The sequence below is a fragment of the Taudactylus pleione genome, unplaced genomic scaffold, assembly GCF_031769625.1.
Source record: "Taudactylus pleione unplaced genomic scaffold, aTauple2 ptg000373l, whole genome shotgun sequence".
NCBI lineage: Eukaryota > Metazoa > Chordata > Amphibia > Anura > Myobatrachidae > Taudactylus > Taudactylus pleione.
In genome coordinates this window covers 2,975,111-2,993,344 of record NW_028284774.1, presented here as the reverse complement: position 1 = coordinate 2,993,344, position 18,234 = coordinate 2,975,111, and the positions used below count along the sequence as shown (strand labels likewise).

Below are 18,234 nucleotides of genomic sequence, written 5' to 3'. Positions count from 1 at the left end.
CGTTAAGAAGCCCATAGGCTTCTATAGGGTATCGCCCCCTGAAGATAGCGTTACCAATCGGGACGATGCATTCTGGAGCTTTGTACATATGGGGAATGCGATAAAAACCCCAAAATCGCCATTTACGGGGGGTTTACCACATTTTTGCCCTTAGTACATCCCGCCCCTTTTTGTATTTGCTATTAAATTCTTTCTCCAAAGCTACAGGGGAAATAAAAGAAAACAGACTACAGATGTGTCCTCATACATCTAGCATCAGTACACCACGCAGCGCAACTTACCTGGCGTGAGTGAGACGCCAGATCCCGTGAGACCTTGCTAGCGCCAGGCATCTTTTTTGCATCTTTTTCAACAAAATTGAGGGGTAAAGATTCTGGAACTCATTCAGAGTCTGTTGTTGCGGCCACACGGTCGTAAGGGAAAAGGGGCCGGATATGCAAATGATGCACTCGCAAGTTGCGTCGTTAAGATGAGATCATTAGCTGGACAACCAAGGGGAGGATGCGGCCGTAAGACTAAAAATACGCCCCCTTCTCGTTCGCATTACACGTCATCTCCGGGCATATAAGGATTAATCGAGACCATCGGGAACCATCGGAGCTGGTCGTAGAGCTTAAGGTTGACCATACCCTCTCTTAAGCTCTACGATCATGTCAGTGTAAAAACCTCCCATGTCACATGTGCCATGACGCTACTTTGTTAATTATGCACTCCCATAAAACGCCGTTTGCATAGTCAGGCACGCCTGCGTTCGGATCTCCACTCCCCCGTTCACAAGCACCTTCCCCTGTTACCACCCACAAACGCCTCATCCTGTCACTCAAACTAACGACCTGGCCAAGTTCAAGGAGAGAGATAATTCCAATCGTAACAGCTAGTTTGCGCACGCGCATTGCGAATTTTACGCATGCGCAGTTTAGCGAACATCGGCTGCATACGACCGAGCGGCCGCAACGACCGACTCTGAATGAGGTCCACTGTCTCTGATCGGGACAGCTTTGTCCCTATTGGGCTGGAAGGTTGGTAGATATGTTTTGTTTGCTGCTGCTCTGCATAGTAGGAGACGGGACAGGGAGTCCTGCGTGTTGGTAGTACTGGTAGTGCCCCTTTTACCTGTGACCATACCCCCACCATGTGCACATTTGGGAGGCATGCAAAAATATTTTATACATTAGTAGGAATTGCTCAGTATATGTGCTGCTTTTCATTTCAATGCAGTTCACATGAAACTATGTAGTATGGCAGAATTATGGCACATTCCCTTGAAATAAAATGGCATTGGGCAATTTCAACCAATCAGAAGTTGCTTAGCAATTTAGTTGAAACATGCATCAGGGACAGATCTCTCCTGTTCCCAGTGGACAGCAGTATTTATTCCTAATGTGGCTTCATGTTATTTTGGTCAGTGTGAACCGTGGAGATTTGCTCTTGTACTGTACTGTACTTAGGGGCTGTCCCAATGCAGTGTGAACCAGGCTTGACCCTAAATGTTTCCACTTGAGCTTTTCCTTCACTTACATCTGGGTCTCCTCGACCTCGCTGGTACTTGATTAGCTTTTGCTATAAATATTTAAAAAGCAAAATCTTCTTGCCGTCCGCGATTAACCCTTTCAGCGCTGACTGCTGGCTTTGGCTATCCGGCAGGTATCAAGCGCACAGCGTGCTATAACTAGAGAAGGGAAATCCTCATATTATGGGTAGCTGTAGCCTGCCAAATGTTCTTATTTGGAACATGTGCTTTTCATTTTTTTTCAAGATAACTAAATTGTCATTTTTTTACTAGACTTTCTTTTGGAAGAATTCTCACCCATTCATGCACAGGAAGAACAGGCCTATATGTTTCTATGAGAAATGTCAGTGTACAATGCGGCTTATAACACTGTTGTAGAGGATACAGCATGTCCTGGCAAAGAGAGGGCACTAGGGCTTGCAGTGCCACAGGAGATGACAGTCACAGTTGGCGTAAATTGCATCTGGTGTTTGATTTCTTGTCATTCTAGGAATGTGCTCCACCAATTGGTGTGACATCATTTATTTGATAGTATTTTACACTGGAATTTTTTTTGTTTTAAAAAGTGTGAGGAACACCACGTGCAAATATTTATGGTGATACCCTTATCCGATCGATGATTCTTACTGTGATGAGGATACCGTGCTGCTAACGCTTAGATGCTATATCATTTATTGCCATATGTTATTTTTCATAGTACTGTAGGTAATAAAAAGTACAATATTTTATAATCCTGTTACTTGTCTTCCAGTATTTTATTTATTTTTTGTTGTAAATTTTGCAATCACCTAAGTTACGCAAATTACTTTTTGGTTATTTATTGGCTAATGGCTGGGACATAACTAGACATTTGTGAGTCCCATAGAAAGATTTTGGAAGTGCCCTTTGTACCGAGCAATGGTGAAACAACTTACATGTACACTTGGGACATTGGCAGGGAAGAGAGGGGCACGGGTCAGCGGTGAGCCCTGTAGCAGAGGCACCCCCTACAACTGTGGAGGTTGCATCTAGTGGCGGCTCCAGTGGTGGGGCTGCAGCGCAATCCAAATTTCAAATAGGGGAGCGACACCAACTGCCAGTGAGTCCCGGCTGGCAATGTTTGGGGTGGCAGTTGGTGTGACTCCCCTATTTGAATTTTGGACTGCACTGCAGCCTCACCTGCCAGTAATGGTTGCATCCTTAGCTAACGGCAATTATCATATTACTGTACTGTTCAGGTACATATTTGTAATGTTTATCACTTACATTTTGTAGTTACAGGATAATAAATATGTATAGCACTCTCTATCTCATATTCTTTGCCCTAAACCATTCAGTTTGTTGTGTCCCCAGACTTTTTCACCCCATATCTCTCTTTCTGTATCTATTTATACTATAAAGTTATATATACAGTAGATAAATATTACACATATTTCTTAGTTTGTTCTGGCAGGAAAGTGGTTAATCATCAGTCCCTTTCCTCTGAGTGCAGTACAAGAGTCTAAATTTAGGTGTGGAGCAGTAATATATACATTCGGATTGGCAGAGCCCACTAGACTTTCTCAGCTCCAAACACAACTTAGTGAACAAGCGGACTTCCTGTGAACAGAATATGTTCTACATAGACCATACTAGGTTAAGGGGTCTATTTACTAAGCTCTGTTAGGAGATAAAGTGAATGGTGATAAGGTACCAGCCAATCAGCTTCTAACTGTCATATTTCAAACACAGACTGTGACATGGCAGTTAGGAGCTGATTGGCTGGTACCTTATCACCGTTCACGTTATCTCCTAACACATTTTAGTAAATACACCCCTAAGAGTCTTATGACTGTTGGTCCAACTACATATTTATCTAATGCTCTACAATATTTGTAATAGTAAAAACACTTTCCACAAAGATATAAAATATTGCACTTTTAAATAGTAAATTATAGTAATTTCCCCCTAGACCCATCCATCTCCCATTGCTATAGCCTTCTGTATGTCCATTGGCTCTTATGATTATTTACATCCCCACAGGATGTGCCTAGAATAGTGGGCCTGATTCAGACCCGGTCGCTAAGCTGCGCTCTTTCGCTGCCAAAAGGGCCAGATATGCAAATCCCGCGATCGCACTGTCTGGCTTAAGGACTCCCTCTATGTCTTAGAGGGCGACGGCAGTGAGTGTACGCAGGAGTTTAAAGCCACCCACCTTTCTCTCTTAGCACATGTCATTTCAAGGAAGTGTGTGATTAATCGGGAACATCGAGACCCATCGAAGCTGCACGTAGCACTTGAGGTAGCCTCTACCCCACCGCAAGCACTGCTGTCAGTTCAGGCTAAAATACAACCAAGTGAAGTGTTCAATGGCGCTACTTTGCTAATTATGCACACCCATTAACTCCGTTCTGACGCTCAGACACGCCTGTGTTTGCACATCCACTGCCCCGTTCACAAGCACCTTCCCCTGTCACCACCCACAAACGGCGCTATCTGTCACTCAAAGTAGCATCCAGTCTGTGTACTATGAGTGCACGATTCCAGTGACTGGTTCGCGCATTCGTACTTTGACGCATGCGCAGATGTGCGATAATCGCCCATAGCGCGCGTTCGCAGCTTAGCGACCGGGTCTGAATCAGGCCCAGTGTCTCCTTCAGTATATCTAGCCCGGTACACAGTGGTGGTCCTAGTTTTGTTGCCGTATGTTCATTTTAGCAATGGCCCTGCATGTATGTAGGTTTTCAAAGCTTAATACAAAGCAGAAACATCTGGTCATATTTGAAATCTCAACATCGACACTGTTCTATGTCAGAAAAGTATTATCTCTGAAGTAATAGGAATTTACACACAGGTCACTGAAACAGCAGCAGACATCGTGAGGCATGGGGGCCATCTTTGTTCCACAAAAAGTACCCAGGTGTGCTGCCGGTACTGAGAATTAGCCCAAACAATTGTACTAGATAATAACTTTTGAGTAAAATATTCTCTTGAGACAAGGATCTCAGCACCATCATTTATTTCAGAAAGTATCCCTACTATGTGTATAATTTTACTTTTAAAGAGAATGATAATTTGAAATAGACATGCCCTATTATATTTTGGAGAAATAAGATGCACATGGAAATTCTTTCCATACCAGCATGAAAATACTTCAATTTACATTAAGAAAAATCAGCAGCCATGAAACTGAAACAGCTCTTGAGGCCAAGATGCATTTTGGTTGGGACTAAAGATAGAGTGGTTGCAATAAGTTTATTGGATAGTTACCGTAGCTGATCATCCAGTTTTACATAATCTGGCTTCAGCCAACGTGAAATTCAAGTCTCTCCTCGGTTCTCTAATCCGAAACAGAAGAAAGGGTCATAAATATTTTCACAGATGTTAGTAGTTGAGTTACGAAAGCATATTTTATTTGCGTACAGAGCAGGGCACCATATCACGTTGTTTATATCTAATCCCTGTCTGTTATTCAAGGAAAGTAGGAACTTTATAACTACGTTTCATGTTGTGAGATTTCAGGATAGTTTGAGGTCACTGATTGTGGGAATAAAGAAGAGAAAATGCCTTTCCATTAGTGATCTAAAAGCTTGTCCAGCAACGGATTCTAATATCTTATTTCTTCTCAGCATGATATTCTCTGATTAGCACTGTGGGGCCCCGAAGGGCATCCACTCACTATTATACACATGAAGAACGTCCAAGATGTTCCCCATTTCATCCATCTGCAAAATGTGCATAATATTTGTATTTGCCTACTCTAAGTTCTAAACTCCAGTATGTAAAGATAAATTGGTGGGTATTACATTCAAAATTAAAATAAATACATAACGATGCTGGACTAAATTGGAGCATGTACCCATGCTCCAAGTTTACATCTCTAACAGTGTATCATTGCACCTCTAACTGTGCAACTTCTGAAGTGAAAATGTGGCACCAGCAGGAGCAGATACAGGCCCCCATTTACTAACGAGTTTTATCACCAAAACAAGTGATACATTTCACTGTGTGATAAATGGTGCTCCAGCCAATCAGCAATTAGTTGACAGTTGGGAGCTGATTGGCAGGAGCACCATTTATCATACACAGTGAAATTTATCACTCGTTTTGGTGTTAAAACTCGTTTGTAAATGAGGCCCACAGTGTGTGGGGGTTCATGCAGATGGCGCCAGAAGTTCCCAGTGTGGCCCGATATTTCTTATAGGGACCCTGAGCACCTGGTGATATGTTGGTCCCACTTCATTAGTATAACTAGCTTTTTAAAGATTTGTTTTTCGTAAAGCAAGATCCTATTTGTACTCTTTTGATTCGTATATGTGTCTATTGTTATATGTACTCAACAAACAAGCCCCTCCCACTTTGGTCATAACTGTCATTTAAAAAGTGTTCTGCAGCAGTATGTAAATTATAGCCTATGAAGAGAGTACTGTCATTGTTCAATTCACAGCCTGGATAATGACAGTTACACGCTGATTGGATGGTCCTTTGGGGTCTATTTAATAAATGTGCAGAGCATTCAAATTCATTCAAATGCAAATGTAAAAGATGTTTGAAATGTCCTCGCCGAGACAGCCCTTTACTGTAAGAGCTGTCCCACCACTTCAAAATATATATTTTGTGCCGCATTTTACTTTGCTTTTAAAATAGACCCAGTGGCGGCTGAAGGCATGGGCTAGCAGGGCCGTTGCCTGGAGCACCATAGCCTGAAGGGCGCAACCCTGCGCCCCACCTGAGCAGAGGCACTCACCATCACCACCAGCTGGCTCTGGAAAATCCTGCCCTCCACCCACCCACTGGTGTTATTGGTATACGCTCGGGATGGGAGAGGAGGAGGGAAGGGAGGCAACAGTGCAGCACAGGATAGCGCTGGGCGCAGAGAAGCCTAGCACTGATGATCTCTCTTCACTTTATCTCCCTTCAAGGCTTGATACATACCCCCTTAGTCTGATACAGATTCCATTATAGAATGTAGAGCAGTGGGCCGACAATTGATGTTATGCCACTGATGTAAAGTGATGCAGCGATTTCTATATTACAATACTGTTGTATAGCTACTAGCTAGTATTATGTTGATACACTTGCTCACATTCTCAATCAATCTGTGCTGCTGAGGACAGAATTTTAGGCTCACTGTAATATTTTATTCCGTAAGTGTTCGTATTCCTGTAAGAATTTGTGTTTGGTCTTCTTTCCACAGACACCAAACAGCGTTAGCTTTGGAGAAGGGACTGAACAATTCCTGGTCATGGATAAATTAGTGAACGCAAACATTCCCTCAACGCAGGAGAACTTAATGAAGTGGGCCTCTGTTCAGAAGTACATAGTGACATCTTACACATACGTACCAGTGGCAAACAAGTTCCACATTAAACTTGATGACATAGGTAAGGAGAAAAGATTCAATATTTGCACATGTAAATTGTATTTATTATTTTGTTGTAATCTAATATGAACTGGAACATCTGTACGTTTCTGCTTGTGACGCTGTGGCAACAAACAGCATAAATCTGAGACTTCTGTACACAGAAATGTAATTATCCTGCTCTTTTATATATAAACTCAAGCTAATACCAAACTATATACAAAGATTTAGATTTGGAATTTTCACTAAAGCTGGGTACACATTATATGATGTGTGTACCCAGCTATGGCACAACGCAATGGAGCGATATATCGCGCCTGCCGTACCCACTACACAATGCTGTATATTTTGTTCCATGCTGCATGGCCCCATCTGCTGCATGCGTGATTTGGCATACACACAATGCGAATCGCATGATACATCATTCCGTTCCGCATCGGATTCGCATATTTCACATAACTATCCTCCATATATCACAAAAGTCATTAACTAGCTTTTAACAGTACTCTATTGGCGCCCATCCACTAGGCGATATTAATGAGCGAGTGAACGATTACGACATCGTAATCGTGCAATCGCTCATTAATCGTGCACTATAATGTCGGAAACGACCAGCGATGCGCGCTCCCGCTGGCCGTTTCCGACATCAATCATCACCCGAACATCCTGGTCAATCTGCCGATAATGACAGATCCCATGTTTGGGGATGAGGGAGGGTGCCCACACTGAATGAGTAATCGTTCTGTGTAGGCACTGCAGGGGATGGGGAATGACGGGACACCTTAGGATGTTGTAATCGTACTGTCTTTCCCTAGTCGCCTAGTGAATGTGCGGCTTAAGATATCTTAATTTTCCGAGGACAGTATTTTTACCATTGAGTGGTTTGGAGCATATGAAATACGAATTGTAGCAGATGCAAATAGGGAATTTTAACTTTTTAAACTTACTTAACTACTCTGACGGGAGGTGCGGGAGAATCCTGATTTCTCTAGTGAAGTGGGCAGGATGGGGAGAAGTAACAGGAATCCATATGGAAGGGGCCGGGCTTCCATATGGGCAAATGAGGCAAATCTCATCATTTTAGCCCCACCCTTCCTCATGGACATGTGATTCACTGCCTTTTCCTGCAACGGGAAGAGCCCATTCATGAAGTGGTCAGCTGCATCTCCTCTCTGGTCTTCTCCCATAGAGGAGAAACAGTATGTTTTTAAATTGCAACACTTAAAAATATATGTGCAGAATTCCACTACCCAATCTGAGTGTGAAGCATTCTTTATTTCTGCAAAACGAGTGTGCACTGCAGTATATAGTAACTTAACAAACACGGGTGCAGAAATTTTACTGTGTGTGTATATATGGAGGTCTTTTCAATATGATGCTTTTTGTAAATACACTCTAGGGCAGTGGTTCCTAAACTTCTCTGAATCACGGTGCCCTAGAGTAACAGAATTGTTTTCACGGCACCCCTAAGCCAAAAGTTTGTTATTGAGAAACTCTGAAGAAAATGTAGTAAAGTAGTAAAGTGATGTAAATTTTGCTTACCTGTTATCCTGTTATCCTTAGGCTCAGGTATGTGGTGATGGACAGGTTTGTGCTGCTGTTTGTCCACATATTTACATTGCATTGACCCATAAATAATTTGATTTGGTGCTGGACCACCAACCTGAGGCACCCCAGGGGCCCACGGCACACAGTTTGGGAACCACTGCTCTAGGGGGTATATTTTGTGTTTCATGGTCTAAATCACACATTTGCTAACAGATGATGTTTTACATATTTTTTTAAACAATGTCAAAAAAAATCATCTATAAGTGAATGTGTGGTTTAGACCCTGAAACACAAAATCGACCAAAAATTTACCCAAATCGACTTTCAGTAAATACACCCCTAAATCACACATTTACTAACAGATGATTTTTGACTGCTTAAAATTAAAAAAAAAATCATGTTAGTAAATGTATGATTAAGACCCTACAATACAAAATAACCAAAAATCCTCCAAAATTTACCAAAATCGACCCTTAGTAAATATACTGTACCCCTAGGTGCGGGTCTGTACGTCCATGTCAGCCCTGGTCACGGCTCCCTAGACATATGCAGACGCACATATTTTGTATGACTGAAAAAAGATCTGCTTGCGAAAAGACACATATTCTGAATAAGGCCCTAATAGACTTTGTGAAGACTCATTGTATGATCTGCCTAAAGACTAAAAGCTGACACATTTTGAATAAATAAAATAAACGATCCCTATCATTCCATTAGCCAAATATCTGCGCGAATATCGACTATCACATCACAAATGTTAGGAATTTGTTAGAAAATTAAACATCGTGCAAATGATTGTTTTTGTTGTGGACCATTTTTAAACCATTTCCTCTGTGTCAAGTAGAGATGAACGATGAAGAGACATTTACTCCTCCCACCGAGCTGCTTGAATTGCTTCGCATTGGTAACCCAAATGTGATGATACCTATTAATGGAGGAAGGGGAGAGTTGGGACACATACCAGAAGACATTATACCTATGATACTGCCAGACAACAGCAAGGATAAGCCTGAGGAAGTGCAGGGAAATATTAATGTGGCCTTGTCTGTGAAGTGTGACGAGAACAAGATGGTGGCAGCTATAGAAAAGGACAGTTTGGAGGTGCGTTCCATTTTGTGATTTGGTTTTGTGTAAGTGTGTGATATAAGCATGTGCTTCTCACCATTATAAACAATTTAGTAAAGAGACGACACTAGGGGTCTGATTCATTGGTGGGCGCAGTGTACATGTCGGACGTAAGCGAACAATGTTTTAAGCCTGCGCATGGGTCTGAGACGCACGGTGCACGTGTCCCGATGGTTACAGCAAGGTGACGCAGAATGCATTTGGACGCAGAGAGAGACAATTTCAGTGGGTAACGGGGTGGATAGCCAGATGTGGGCATGTTGCAGTCAGAAACTACATCCTTTTCCACAGTTGCACTGATTTTGGCGGCTATGTCAGTCAGACATTTTGTGCCACTGTCCGATGGTGCGTCTTTTTACACACAGCGAAGCATTAGTGGGCATCTAAATAGAAAGCCTATTGGCTGCGGCATTAACATAAAGTCACAATCACGGCTGCATTAGCGTCCACCTCTGAGTCGGGTTACTTTCCTTCTGGTTGTCTGACTTCGGCGCTGAGGAGGATGGGAAGTAGTAGTGATATCCTGGAGAATATGTATTACATTCATGCAGACTAGGAGTCATGGAGACTTGTGGACTTTGTGGCAGGTCTCACCATATTCATGGTTGGTTTCATAAAAATCAGCTCACTTGTTTGATCATCTAGTGAAGGAGCGGGGGCGTTTTAAGAGAGGAGGGGGCCCGTATGCAGCCTTGGTTTGGGCTAGGGATGTGCGCCGGACCACTTTTGCCGGATTTGGATTTGGTTCTAATTCGTTGTCCGGCTTTGGATTTGGATTTGCCAAACTGCGGTGACTGGCTTTGGATTTGGATTTGGATTTTTTTACAAAAATTGACAAAAAAAGCTAAAATCACATAAATTGGTCTTTTTTTTCTTCCTAGAGTATTATTAAGCTCAATAACATTAATTTCCAGTCAATTTAGACCATATCACAGCTTATAATATTGTTTTCAACATTATTGGCCAAAGGTTGCAGTGAGCTGACTGGTTACTAAGCGACAAAGCAGCGGCACAACGACACCACAGTATAAAGCACATCTATGACACATTGCCACACAGCAGTGGCAGAAATGAAAAGTAGTGCACCCACCCAGTGGGTACGGCCAGCAGAGTCACAGTACTTGTTTACATAGTGGGCTACGGCCCAAGGAGTCACAGTGCACAATCTTATTCACATTACACCGCACATAGGGCCTGATTCACATTACACCATAAAGTAGTCTCTTATTTATGTTACGACACACAGTAGTGCCCCTTTTACACAATGCCCGCAGTAGTGCCCCTTTTACACAATGCCCACAGTAGTGCCCCTTTTACACAATGCCCACAGTAGCGGTGTCCCTTACACAATGCCCCCAGCAGTGGTGCCCCCTATGCAGTCCCCTTAGTAGTAGGGTCCCCTATGCAGTGCCCCCAGTAGAATGCCCCCCAGTAGTATGCCCCCCATTAGCAGGCCCCCCCAGTAGTATGCCCCACATTAGCATGCCACCCAGTAGTATGCCCCCCATTAGCAGGCCCCCCCAGTAGTATGCCCCCCATTAGCATGCCACCCAGTAGTATGCCCCCCCAGTAGTATGCCCCCCAGTAGTATGGCCCCCCCAGTAGTATGCCCCCCCAGTAGTATGCCCCCCCCCCAGTAGTAGGCTGCCCCAGTAGCAGGCCCCTCCCAGTAGTAGGCTGCCCCAGTATTAGCCCCCCCTGTAGTATGGCCCCCCCTGTAGTAGTAAGCCCCCCCCAGTAGTATGCCCCCCCCAGTAGTAGTAAGCCCCCCCAGTAGTATGCCCCCCCCAGTATGGCCCCCCCAGTAGTATGGCCCCTCAGTAGTATGGCCCCCCCAGTAGCAGATCCCCCCAGTAGCAGACCACCCCCCAGTAGTAAGCCCCCCCAGTAGTATAGCCCCTCAGTAGTATGGACCCCCATTAGCAGACCCCCCCTAGTAGCAGACCCCCCCCAGTAGTATAGCCACCCCCAGTAGCAGACCCCCCCAGTAGTATAGCCCCCCCCAGTAGCAGGCCCCCCCAGTAGTATGGACCCCCAGTAGCAGACGCCCCAGGCCCTTGCACAAGTAAAAAAAAAACAACAAAAAAAACTTACCTGTATCCCCGCTCCCGCGCCGTCCGCTCTGCTGTCACACGCTGAGGGGGGAGCCGGAAGACGGAGCTCATGTGTGAGCTCCAGCCGGCTCCCTCCGTGCAGCAGCCAATGAGAGTCTGTGTGACTCTCATTGGCTGCTGTAACAAACACACAGCTGCCGCTGGCGGCTGTGTGTTTGTATCTGTGTAGGGCAGAGCGCTATCACAGCGCTCTGCCCTACACAATAGGAGCCCTGATGTCGGATTCTCTAGTGAGAATCCGACATCAGGCGGCCGCCTTTCGACCCCGAACGGGGATCCAAAGCCAGGCGGGGAGCACCCGAACAGGGTTCGGGTGGACTCGGATCCCCAATGTTCGGAGCGGTTCGGATTCCACAGAATCCGAACCGCTCATCTCTAGTTTGGGCCCCTCCTCTCTGTTAGCACAGTACATTCTGGCTACATGTCAGAATCTACTGCGCATGCACGGGTCTCTGGGAAAATAGCACTCACGCCTTTTTCCCAGGGACATCTCTTCTGCGCATGCCAGAGTCACAGGGAAAATGGCTGGCGCCATTTTCCCTGTGATTTTTTGTTGCTCTGCAGCACAGGTCCGGCGCTGCAGAACAGGACATTGGAATCAGCGGAAAGGTAAGTAACTATGGGTTTGCGGTGCAGGCCCCCCTAGACCCAGGATCCTGTGTGCATCGCACACCTTGCACCCATTAGAAAGACGCCCCTGTGAAGGAAAGTAGCAATAGCTGAGGCACAACAGAATCTTGAAAATGGTGCTGAATGAACATCCATTGCTTTTGATTGTATCCTTTAGAAAACATACAGTATCTAATGTAGGCATTTCTTATATAGTTGATTGCAGTTGCAGGATACATTAGTCAAGTCATAGCTCAGAAGTTTTAAAACATATATTTTGGTAAGAATTGAGCATGTTCACTTGTGTTTTTATGTGTGTTTAGGTACATTTGTCCATTTAGATAATGGTTTATTTATTTGGCTGTTTTAAATTGCAAGTCAATTTTCAGTCACCCCTAGAAAGCTAAGTCCTCCCTCCAAAGCTACAGAAGCCATCTTGTTTTTCTAGATTATGTCTACTGAACCATCCTCATTTCTTTCATTCACACACAACGCTAAATAAGATGAAGCAGACAAATGAAAATCCTAAATAATCAAAATAACGAATTTTTTTTGTAAAGGGGAAGCATTGGAGAGTGAAAGGTTGTTGCGCCTGTTTGAATGGTTATTATGTTTATTTTATAGCAACAGAATCACTCTCAGGGACTCCGGAAGTCAAAATGTCGGAAACCAGGAATACATTGAAAACTCTCTCACTGTAATCTACTGAGCGCTCTTCATCTAACTGCCTCCTTATTTTATGTATTTTATAGTAGTATTTTGCTATTTTCTATCCTTGTAGCTGTAGAAGTGCACGCCTATAATATATAATGGTGTATCCTATATCTGTGATTGTAGCTGTTTACTTGTTGCATCCTTTTTAAGGCCAATGAATACGTAGGGACAGAGCTTTCTCTACTCGATCCAGTTTGCAGAGCAAGAGAAAATGCCACTCATTTTATCTTAGAGTCTTCACTGACGGAATGTGGAACACAGCACAGCATTGATGACTTAAGCATTATTTACTACAATACTGTAAGTAGTTAAACTAGCTGTTAGCGCTATTTCAGGCATTTTGTGAAGCAAAAGCATCATCCAAAATTGTGCATAATGATAGTTGTATTTTAAGGTTGCCTTAGGTGCTGTTGTACAGAATGGTGCCTGGCAGACTTAATTATCTTCCATACTTGAGATTCAACTTGTAATATGCAGGGAATCTCAGGATTCCTTGTATCTTGCATTTTTTCAGTCAACTATTTTTAATTTTATTTTTTAACCATCAAAGCAGTTTTTTCTTATCTTTTACTGAAAAACAATTTAAGATTGATTTTACAGCCTTTTAAAAACTGCACTGCTATTTTGTGATCTTATGTTTTCTCACGTCAACCCCCCTTCCTTGCCTCATAGTCAGATATTGCTTTACAAAAGACCTCCTTCCGTATAAAATAAAAATAAACCAACCACACTGCACCATAGTATATGCTTGAAAGGGTAAATTACATCGAACAAATCAGGCATGTAGTGTATACTATTCTGTATACTTCTTGAAGTGATATATAATATACATAATATTTTTATCCAAAAAAAAATAAAAATAAATCATATATATATATATATATATATATACAGCCATGGCCAAAAGTTTTGAGAATGAAAAGTCGCTCTTGGAGGTTGTTTTGGTACCATTCATTATTCGTGGCTGTGTTCTTAGGAAGAATTGTGAGTGATCCCACTCCTTTATCTGAGAAGCAACCCCACACATGAATGGTCTCAGGATGCTTTACTGTTAGCATGACACAGGACTGATGGTAGCGCTCACCTTTCCTTCTCCGGACAAGCATTTTTCCAGATGCCCCAAACAATCTGAAAGGGGATTCATCAGAGAAAATAACTTTACCACACTTCTTAGCAGTTCAATCCCTGTACCTTTTGTAGAATATCAGTCTGTCCCTGATGTTTTTCCTGGAGAGAAGTGGCTTCTTTGCTGACCTTCTTGACACCAGGCCATCCTCCAAAAGTCTTCACCTCACTGTGCGTGAAGATGCACTCTCACCTGCCTGTTGCCATTCCTGAGCAAGCTCTGCACTGGTGGTGCCCTGATCCTGCAGCTGAATCAACTTTAGGAGATGGTCCTGGCGATTGCTGGACGTTCTTGTGCGCCCTAAAGCCTTCTTCACAACTATTGAACCTTTCTCCTTGAAGTTCTTGATGATCTGATAAATGATTGATTTAGGTGCAATCTTACTAGCGGCAATATCCTTGCCTGTGAAGCCCTTTTGTGCAAAGCAATGATGACTGCACGTGTCTCCTTGCAAGTAACCATGGTTAACAGAGGAAGAACAATGATTTAAAGCTCTATCATCCTTTTAAAGCTTCCAGTCTGTTATTCTTACTCAAACAGCATGACAGATTGATCTCTAGCCCTGTCCTCGTCAACACTCTCACCTGTGTTAATTAGAAAATCACTGACATGATGTCAGCTGGTCCTTTTGTGGCAGAGCTGAAATGCAGTGGAAATGTTGTTGCAATTCATCTGATCACTCTTCATGACATTCTGGAGTAAATGCAAATTGCCATCATAAAAACTGAAGCCTCAGACTTTGTGAAAACCAATACTTGTGTCATTCTCAAAACTTTTGGCCATGGATGTACTAGTTTTATGTCTACTTTATTGATTTCAGTTTAACTTCATTGCTAGGCAATAGGGGCCACAAAGCAGACATTGCATCCTAAAGTATAACCAGTGGCGTAACTAGGGTATTTGATGCCCAGTGCTAGTTAAAAAATGGCGCCCCCACCCCAAGTATGTGCGCGTGCATCGTAAAAGTGGGCATAGCCAAATGCCACAAGGGGCATAGCCACTGAACATGGTGGCATGTCAACATGACACACCACCGTTTCTCATCACTCTGGGAACATTCCTTTCCATTCCATATGCATCTTAATGCCCCCAGTAGTAGTGCCCCTCTTACAATGCCCACTTTAGTAGTGCCCCTTAGGCAATGTCCCCAGTAGCAGTGTCCTTTATACAGTGCCACCTGTAGTAGTGCCACATATACAGTTCCACTTGTAGCAGTGCACCCTTATACAGTGCCCCCAGTAGTGCATACAGTGCCCCAAGTAGTGCCCATTTTACAGTGCCACCTGTAGTAGTGCACCCTTATACAGTGCCCCCAGTAGTGGTCCCCCCTATACAGTGCCCCTTATACTGTGCCCCTAGTAGTGCCCCTAATGCAGTGCCCTTTATACAGTGCCCTCAGCAGTGCCCCCAGTAGTGCATCCTTATACAGTGTCCCCATAAGTGCACCTTTATAGTGGCCCCCCCTATACAGTGCCCCCACTAGTGGTCCCCCCTTTGCAGTGCCTCCAGTAGTGGTGCCCCCTATGCAGTGCCCCTTACATATATAGACACACACACAAAAAAACCACAACACTTACTGAATCCCCGCTCCTGCACCCTCTGCCATCCGCTCCTCTGTCCTCATACTCGGCATTATCCATCACCCGCTGCTGGAGCCGGAAGGCGTAGCTCATGAGCGAGCTACAGCCCTGCTGCGGCCGTGGGTGCTGCAGCCAATGAGAGTCTATCTGACTCTCATCGGATACTAAAACAAACACACCAACACACCGCCGCTGGGTAGTACGAGTCTACTACCTAGCAACGGCAGCGGTATGTTAGTTAAGCGCTCAGGGCGTGTGTCCTGCTCGACCCCCCTAGTTACGCCACTGACTATAGCAGCTAAAACTCATTGAAGCCCCATGCTGAGCAGTCACATGTTAGCATCTTAAGCAAATTTGGATATGACAGTGCTATATTAATAAATGTGCCGAAATATGTTTTTTTATTTACATTATCCAGCCAGCACACATGTCCTCCAGTAGGGAGACAGAAAGTCACATGGCAGCTGATCAGTAGAGCGCCTGTTATACAAGGGTCCTGCAGAAAAAAAATGCTGCAGTGTTTCCAAGTCTCTACATTTACCTTTGTAACACTGAATTAAGGAGTTGCATAGACTGGTACTTTTAAGTTAGATTGCCTCAAATTCAGCATTGTATTTGGGACTAACATAAACTGGTACTTTTAAGTTAGATTGCCCCAAATTCAGCATTCTATTTGGGACTAACATAGACTGGTAATTTTAAATTGGAATGCGTCAAATTCAGCATTCTATTTATGACTTGCATAAACTGGTACTTTTAAGTTAGATTGCTTCATATTCGGCATTCTATTTGGGGCCTGCATAGACTGGCAATTTTAAGTTGTAATGCGACAAATTCAGCATTCTATTTTGGGACTTGCATAAACTGGTACTATTTAGTTGGAATGCGCCAAATTCAGCACTCTATTTGGGACTTACATAGACTGGTACTTTTAAGATGGAATGCGCCAAATTCAGCATTCTATTTGGGATTCAGCTAAATCCAAAGGGTTTTGGTTTTAAGTGCATGCCTAGGATTTGGCCAACTGAATCCAAATCTGATTTATTATAGTGACATGAGGATTTCAATTCAGTTTGTTAATTGGCAGCATATTTTGTAAAATGATATATCATTCAACTAAATCCTAAAATATGTATGTGGCGCAAGTCTATATATATTTATGTGTCAGAAGAGTTTTCATACCCTCACAGCCTAATGGTCTCCAAACTGTATCACACTGAGGTGCTTCCAGATGTGGTGCCTCATATCCAAAGACCACCCCACTCAGGGCCGTAACTAGGGTAGTGCGACCTGTGCCGTGGCACAGGGCACCGCAGGGCAGGGGGCGCTGTTTGTACCTATCAATTTTCCTGTTTATTATCATTCTCACTTGTAGTTTCCTCTTCTTTTATCCCCAGCAGCTCCTGGCCTCCCCTATCTCTTCCCTGGTCCTTCCCCATGAGGCCATGGCCCTTTTTCAGGTGCACTGACTGATGTCCCTATTTAAAAAATGGAGGTGGTGCCAATGCTCTCTCTGGCACAGGGCACCAAAAAGTCTAGTTACGGCTCTGACCCCACTTTCCAGCAACTGACCATGCATACAGAGATAACATGGTATTTTGGGAATAGGGAGTTTTGTGAGCATTCCCTCAGCATTTGAAAGTACCTCAGTGGGACACACCGCCATTGGCACTCATTAGTTCAAAGTCTAGCAGAGATGTTTTCTACAATGCCATGAGGCTGCCTGAGACCTATAGCAGCTTTCAGGAACGAACATTGCAGTATTGTGGTGTAAAACCTGCTTTATAGTCAGGTCATTGAGCTCCATAAATACATATTTCTGCAAACATTCTTTGAGCACTCAATGCAGTTTAATGGTATATTTACTATTTCTTTCTATAATTTTCCACATAAGCTGTGACTTCATATAATTAACTTGATCCAGGCCATGTTATAAAAATGGCTGGTCTGGCTATGCATTGCTCTACAAAACAAATCTCTAGAAATCTCTCTATTTAAGTCTCAGATAAAACCTAAATCCTCCTCTTGACATGATCATTGTTCACACGAGAGGACAGCTTCCTCCCCAGGGTTCAATCTGTGTAGGTATAAAAAACCCACATGTTCCTTTTCCCGTGCTGAATTCATCGTTTCCACAAGCTCACAAACAATCTGCTTTTCTAATGACCTGGGTTTTATCCATTGGTCCTTTAAAGAACTTTATTTTGTTTGCGGGGTTCCCCAATCTAAAACAAGAACGAGGAAAAGCAGTCAGTTGTGTTTAACTGCAGCCGGTTAGTCAGAAAGACTTTCTGTTTGGTTTTATTTGTATAAAAAGCAGTCACACTGACAGCTTTTTCTGTGATATTACAGATTGTTATACAGCTATCACCACCCACTGAGGGAAGTGGCTGGCCTAGCGATTACGAGGATTTGGAATCTGGAGATAGTGGTTTTCCAGGAGACGCAGATGAAACTGAAATAGGTCTTCCCTACTTGAACCGGCCTGAAATTGTGGTGGTATGTTCATTTCAGGACATGGAGATGAAGTGCTGTATGAAATTCAAACCTTTAAACTGTCCCTCTTTTAAATCCCTCTTCTTATTTAA

At 43.5% G+C, this 18,234-nt stretch overlaps 1 protein-coding gene across 3 annotated transcripts in view; it reads left to right on the top strand.

Annotated features, from left to right (window-relative positions):
* The window catches only part of TGFBR3 (transforming growth factor beta receptor 3), a 235,682-nt gene that overhangs the window by 164,915 nt on the left and 52,533 nt on the right, over nucleotides 1-18,234 (top strand). For 2 of the 3 annotated variants that reach the window (XM_088444886.1, XM_088444888.1), the window contains exons 8-11: nucleotides 6,666-6,852; nucleotides 9,223-9,479; nucleotides 13,091-13,240; nucleotides 17,999-18,145. In XM_088444886.1, coding sequence (XP_088301012.1) covers nucleotides 6,666-6,852; nucleotides 9,223-9,479; nucleotides 13,091-13,240; nucleotides 17,999-18,145 — 741 coding nt within the window. The remainder of the gene's footprint in view (nucleotides 1-6,665; nucleotides 6,853-9,222; nucleotides 9,480-13,090; nucleotides 13,241-17,998; nucleotides 18,146-18,234) is intronic. The other variant, XM_088444889.1, reaches the window with a different exon arrangement.